General features: G+C 20.7%; 2 protein-coding genes across 2 annotated transcripts; one reads left to right on the top strand and one right to left on the bottom strand.

The window, feature by feature from the left end:
• Positions 1-627: 627 nt before the first annotated feature.
• PGSY75_1003700 (hypothetical protein) lies at positions 628-4,536 on the top strand (the record flags this gene model as incomplete). Its single annotated transcript, XM_018785803.1, has 1 exon — positions 628-4,536. One exon carries the CDS (start codon positions 628-630, stop codon positions 4,534-4,536), a length of 3,909 nt encoding a protein of 1,302 aa, XP_018641420.1.
• Positions 4,537-5,527: 991 nt separating this feature from the next.
• On the bottom strand, positions 5,528-6,373 carry PGSY75_1003600 (putative inner membrane complex protein 1c; the record flags this gene model as incomplete). The annotated part of the gene is made up of 1 exon (XM_018785802.1): positions 5,528-6,373. The coding sequence occupies one exon, from the start codon at positions 6,371-6,373 to the stop codon at positions 5,528-5,530; it is 846 nt and encodes a 281-aa protein (XP_018641419.1).
• Positions 6,374-7,680: the final 1,307 nt, after the last annotated feature.

Genomic DNA, 7,680 nt, shown 5'->3' with positions numbered 1-7,680 from the left:
TAATTGTTGATCTTTATGCATATAAATTATATAATTTAGAGAAGAATGTGGTACAATTTAAATTTTTGAATTTTGTAAATTTATATAATGTATTCTTTTTTTCATTATGTGTATTATATATAATTATTATTATTTTATTATATTATTTTTTTTTTTTTATTTATTATTTTTATTATTTTATATATTTTTTTTTTTTTCGTTGTGTTATAGAGAAATATACATTTAAATTTCACAAAAATATATGTTTAATATAAAAAAAAAAGTGTAGCACATTGTTATGATATAATTTTTTACATATCTACTATTTAATTTGTTGTATATAGAATTAACAAAAAAATAAAAATAATAAAAAAATAAAAAAAATAAACAACATACAAATGGATATATATATATATATATATATGTATATATATGTATATGTATTGATTTAAGCTTAGATATTTTTTAATTAAAGTATAAAGAATTAAAATTTATAACACTTGTTAGGTCTCTTCCTTATATAGTATAAATATATATATATATATATATGTATGTATCTATTACTACATTGTATGATAGTAATTAATAGTACTTTTATTGATACAAAATAATTATATCCGTAATTTTTAAGACAAAAAAAAAAAAAAAATGAGAGTTCGAAGGTTACAATCTTATTTAACAGAAAATAATTTGTTAAAGAAAAGTTCTCTTGAGAACATAAAAAACTTAAGATTAGGAATAGATGCATTATATTTTTTAAGAATATGTAGTGATTTAAAGGATATATTAAGTGATGTATCTGGTTGTATATCTCCTTGTATTTTTGATATGATAGATAAACAATGTGAGTATTTTAAAAAATGGGATATAAAGATTATATTCATTTTTGACGGCATAACACCTAAAGGACATAAATTATTTTCAGCATATTATCATCAATATATAGATGAAGGATGGTTATATTATGTTAATAATGAAAAGAAGTTATCACATAAATCATTTAGTGAGGTGTCTAATATATGTAATACTGATATATCCTTTTTGTTATTTCATTATTTAAAATATAAAGGATATGAATGTATATATGCTCCATATTTAGCTATATCTCAATTAGCTTATTTTCTTGAAATTAATTTAGTAGATATAGTTTTTGGTCCTCCAACATTAGGATTACATAATGCTACTAAAATAATATTAAATATTGTATGGAAAAAAAACTATTTTGAATGGATAGACATATTATATTTATTAAAAATGTGGAATATAAATAAAGAACAATTTATTGATGCATGTTTATTAGCAGGTACAGAATACTGTTTAACATTTCCTTATCTAAATTTATCTCATTTTAATAATGGATATAAACAATTTAATTTTGGCACATCTATTGAATTTATTAAACAATCCCCTTTAATATCTTACTTACAACACTTTCCAAATGAAGAATTAAGAAAGAGTCATATGAATGGTTACTGTTTATGCAAATCAATGTTAAAGTATCCTCTTGTTTTTTTATGTACAGGTCAGGTCAATTGTTTTTTTTTTCATTCTAACAAAGATCAAAAGGGGTTACCAAAAAAATGTGATACGAATACTTTGAAGGTAAATATAGGACCTAATGAAGATGGTGATCATATGGATAATGCTTCTATAAGAAAAAAAAAAATAATTAATAAAAAGGATATCATTTCAACAGTTGATGAACAGAGTAATAGCAGTGATCGTAGTGTATATAATAATAAAAATAGTTATGAAAAAAATGAGAGAGATAAAATTTTTAATAACAAATGTAAGGGTACCACAAAGAATATCAGTACAAATGATTGCTTTAATGTATCGAATGATACCTATTTAAAATGTGATAAAATGTTAGATAAAAGGGAGGTAGACAATGAAAAAAATTATCATAATTCAAAATTTTCATATGATTCTTATTGTGACGGAGATAAAAATGATGACACAGTTCAACATCATGAGGTAGAAAAAGAAAAATGTAAATACAAAAATTCCAAATTAATATATGAACATAATAGTGATAAATGTAAAGGCAGAAATGAAAAGATTGAGGAGACTGTTATGGATGATTCTACTAAACATATGAAGGATATATATTCAAAAGAGTATTATAAAGAAAATGATATATATAAAAAAAAGAATCATAATAATGAGAAACAACATATATCCAAATTAGTACCTAAAGATTATATAAAAGTAGTAGGAGCAAAATTTCCTACATGTGTTTATTATTTAATGTCTATAGGTTTATTAAGTAAGAAGTTGTTATGTGTACTAGCTATGGGTGAATGGATTGACTATAGTCATCCTATTATAGATTCCTTTGAATATAGGGATACATTAATTGATTTGAGAGAATATAGATGTAGAATATTAGGACTAGTATCCATAAAATTGAATCCTTTCTTTTATAAAAGGAAAATAAAGTTTTTTGATTATGGTTATTATATTAATAATATAATGGATAAAGATAACAAGGCGACATATCTCAATATTGTTTTTAATGACAATTTTTTATGGAAAATAAATAAAGACAATGTTAATGAAGAAATGAATAGACAAAATGTTAAGAATATAGATTTACAGTTTGTGTTAAGATGGCATTTATATAGTGAGAGTAAATCTATATCTTTGATAAGGAAAAGGTGCGAAGGATATGATGAAGATATAACGGAAAGAAAAGCTAGTAATAGTAAAGAAAAGGATGTATATGAAATGGAACGTGGTAATAACAATAGTGTTGATAATAATGGAAGTGGTGATAATGATAAGAGTGATGATAATTATAAGAGTGATGATAATGATAAGAGTGATGACAACAATCGCTGTGATGACAATAATCGAAGTTATGACAATAATCGAAGTGATGACAATAATCGAAGTGATGACAATAATCACAGTGATGATAATAATCACAGTGATGACAAAAAAAATGAACCATCTAATAATAGCGATTATTCTAGCAATAATGTTAACAATTATGAAGATGACGATTATAATAATCATAGTGATTATTTTAAAAAGTCTAATGAACGTACTAAGATAAAGAAAAAATATATGCATTATAATAAACAAATGATATATAAATATAATACTTATTATAAAAACATTTTAACAACAAATAATCAAAATTTTCATAGTTTTTTATGTCTTGTATATTTTATGTTTCTAGAAAATTTAGATATATTCACAAAAAATTGTGGTGTTACATTATTTGGACTTTTATTATCAGAAGTAAAAAATAAAAATATTGATAGTAATATTCTAATTATATTTGAATTATTTAAATTTGGATTTTTAACAACAGAAGCTTTATTACCACCTGATGGGAAATCATATCCTGAAAATGCTTATGCTTCCATTCAAAATAATAAAAAATTAGATGACCAAGATAAAAAGAGTGTTCTTTTATTATCACGTATTTATTCTTTATATAATTCAAATATAGATCATAGTAGAACATATGAAGGTTTAATCGATTTTGATTTATGTGCTTTTTTTGCAGTTGTAAAAATTATTAAAAAAACATTAAGACAATTACTTCAGGCATGTGTAACTAATGTGTTATTAACTAATATGGAATTAATACATATATTACCAGAAAATTTATATAATCCATTTGATATACATATGTGTGGATTTTTTGTAACAAATAATTTTATGGGTGTTCTAACAAAATATTTTCTACTATTTGACTTTGATGATATACAAAACGAAAATACATCGCTCAAACATACAGCTGATAAAAAAATGGAATCAAACAAATTAAATAATGAAATTGAGACAATGAATGATCATCTTTTAAAAGATAAATTCGAAAGGCAAAAAGAAACTGAACATTTATCAAAAAATAATGATTTCAAGGGTTATGATATGTCAACAAATAATCATATAAACATAACACAACAAAATAAAAAAAATAATGATCATATAAATATAAAAGAAATGAATGATAAATTTTTTAAGAAGGAACAACCGGAAGATAAATATATGAAGGTGGATAAAAATCAGAAATATGGTATTAATAAAAAAGAGCACGAGGAAAAAAAGTCTTTAATAGAACTAGAAAATAATGACAAGAATATAATATATAAAGAAAATTATAATGAAAGTGATAATAATTCTTATGTTTACAATGATGAATATAATTTATCTGATAATTCAAACACTAATAATTGTGAAGCTGCTTATAAAAAGCATGAAAATAATTTAGATCTTAAAAAAAAGGAAGAATATAAAACAGATAAAGAAAATTCTGAAACACACATAAATGATAATTCACAAAATAACTTCCACGTATTTGAAAAGGCTATAAGGAAAGAATTCCCAAGCTTTTTGAATCCTATTAATGATTTGTGTAATGCAATAAATACATGGAGAGATCACTTATGCTTAATAACTCAACTAGAAAAACATACAAATGTATATGATCTTGTTTCTGATTTAAAAGCTGCAGATAATTTTTTAGAAGAAAAAATACGCTATATAGGACTCGATAAATCACAAACATATAATCGTATATGTTTATCTAATAATAAATAGATGAGCAGCTGAACAAGAATTTTTATTAATTAGTATTATAAGGATGCTTATTATTTTTTTTATTTTATTTCTCTCTTTTTTTATTTTTTTTGTTAATTAAGAATAAACACATATTATTCACAAATATTAAGTAAATAATAAATAAATAAATAAATATATATATATATATATATATATATATATATATATATTTGTATTTGTAACCATTGTGCAATAAATTTTAAAACACATTTTAATTAATTTTATAATTTCTTCATATGAGTTTTTTTTTTTTTTTTTTTAAATACGTAAAAAATATATATGTATATAACCTCAAACATTTATATTGCATAAAAAATATAAAAGACACTTATAACTTTGTAGTCTCTATAATATATTTATAATATAACAGCACTTTAAATCTACATGAATTATATAGAAATGTTAATGTAAAGGTAAAATTATTTTCTTAAAGGTTTATAAAATATATATATATATATATATATATATATATATATATATATATATTCTCTAATGTTATGTTTTTATTATTTATACATTATTACAATTACCGTAATTAATGAACATTTATGCATTTTTTTTTTTATTTTTTTATTTTTCTGTTTCCCGATGTATAAATAATAATTTCTTCATTTGTGATTTTTTTTTTTTTTTTTTTAAATAATAATAATATATAATATAATAAATGAAGGAAAAAAAAAAAAAAGAAAAAAAAGAAAAAGGAAAAAAAGTATGAATGTAAATATATTTAATATATGGGAATGAAAATAATTACAAAAATATATATATATATATATATATATACATATATTTATGTTCTGCTATTTTCACGCACAAAAGGAGGATAAAAATAAATAGTAATAATAATAATAACAAAAATGTACGGCATACATTTATATTTATATATAAATATATCTTTTTAATTATTTAATTTAATATATTATAAAAAATGTAGAAATCTATAAATTATTAGTTGCCAAAATTCAAACATTTAAGTGCAGGCTGCTGAGCAACATCCAGCTGGTTTAATTTCTTCAGATGATAATCTTTTCATTTGCATGCTTCCACTTGGTTCAAAATTGGATGCTTGAATACTTCTTTCTTGTTCAAAATTTCCTCCACTGTATTGATTGTAAAAGTTCATTTGAGATAAATTTTCACCACTAGCATTATTTTGTGATTTAACACTAGACTGTTTATTCAATAATTCATAGCTTCTATTGATTGCATTTTGATTATAAGCATTTTCATTAAATTGGTTGAAAGAGTTTGCTTGTTGGTATATATTATTTTGGTCTAAACTATATCTTTGTAATCCTTTGCTTTCAGTATATTTTTTATATTCATCTTCCCAATCAATGTTTTTGGAATTTCTTGGTACATATTTTATGATTTCCTCAGAATCTTCAATTTGTTTGAATCTAACAACTTCTTTAATTTGAGGTACTTCAACAATCTTATCATGCCATTTTTCAATAATTTTTTGACGTTCAACTACTTTTTCTACAATCTCAATTTTTGGAACATATTTATTTTTATAGTGAATATGAGGTACTTCAACAATCTTTTCTATATATTTCACCTCAGGAACTTCTACAATTTTTTCAACAATGTGTGTAACATTTTTTGGAACATGAATAATTTTCTCTTGAATAATAGTTTTTGGGACATATTTCTCTACGGTCTTAATAATTGGAACTTCAACGGTTTTTGTTACAACATCAACAGGTTGATAAGCTGTTAAGGCAACCCATTTTCTATCTACTGTTGAAGTCTCTTTTGCATCTAAATTATCTAATTTTTGAAAACTGCTTGAACTTTTGATTGAATCTGCCATTTTTTACTTTTCTATTGTTATATTTTTTATGTTATGTTTTTTTATTTTATTTTTTCTGCTCGTGTGTATGTTATTACAACAAAAAGAAACCTTATATTTTTATTTTTACACAAAAAAAAGTAACGGGAAAAATTAGATTAAAATAAAATAAGAACTATAGTAATTATAACTACAAAAAAAAAAAAATATATAAATATAATAAAAGAACTAAAAATTATTAATATAACCAATTAAACAAAATTTAGGTTAATATGGTTTCAATAATTAACACGCTTTATAGGTTTAAATATAACAAAACAGATAAAAAAATCAAACCAAAAAACAAACAAAAAAACAAACAAAAAAACAAACAAAAACAAACAAAAATATTAAAAAGGAATAAAATAAAAAAAATACAATAAATATATATATATATATATATATATTTAAGGAAACAAAACGACAAAATATATAAAGGTATAGGAAACGTTTCTGTTATATATACTATATATATATATATATATATATATATATATATATATATTTATTTATGGGTTTATATAAATGAAAAATCTAAGCAAATTGGATGACAAATGGAAAAAAAAAAAAAAAAAAAAAATGCTGAATAAAGATTTTAAATTAAATATAACAGCAAATTTTTTTTTATATGTGACACCACATTTAAAACATCATTTTTTTTTTTTTGTTCTATATCATTTATTTTTAATATTTTATTTTAGAAATTATTATTAATTAATATGTATATATATTATATTATATATATATTATGGTAAAAGAAAATAACAAAAAGAAAAAAAAATAATAATAAACAAAAAGATGAAAAAGAAAAATTAGCTTATCGACACAATGGTTATATATATTATTATGAACAGTTCATGTAAAAACTATTTTACTTTTTTTTTTTTTTTTATTTATTTTTTTATTTATGTGCATATTATTAGTATTTTATAATCATTTATACATAAATTAAGGATAATAATAATAATATAAATAAATAAATATGATTAATAAATAAAATTAAGTGTAATTTGTTCATTCTTTTATTTTTCTCTTCATATATAATTGTACACACAAAAACGACATTGTGTTAAAATGTATATATAGCTGTAAATTAAAAAAAAAAAAATTGCACACAAAAAAAAAAAAAAAAAAAAAAAAAAAAAAAAAAATAGCTGTACATAATATTTTAATAGGCAACGATTTATATTAATCTCTAATAAAATATTTTTCTAATTTTATTTTTTTTTTTATAACATTAATAATTATTCTTATTTTATAAAAAAAATATATAAAAAAATAAAAATTTT

The sequence above is a fragment of the Plasmodium gaboni genome, chromosome 10 (genome assembly GCF_001602025.1).
Source record: "Plasmodium gaboni strain SY75 chromosome 10, whole genome shotgun sequence".
Classification (NCBI taxonomy): Eukaryota; Apicomplexa; class Aconoidasida; order Haemosporida; family Plasmodiidae; genus Plasmodium; species Plasmodium gaboni.
Note: the sequence above shows the minus strand (reverse complement) of the source record. Positions and strands in the feature narration are given on the sequence as shown.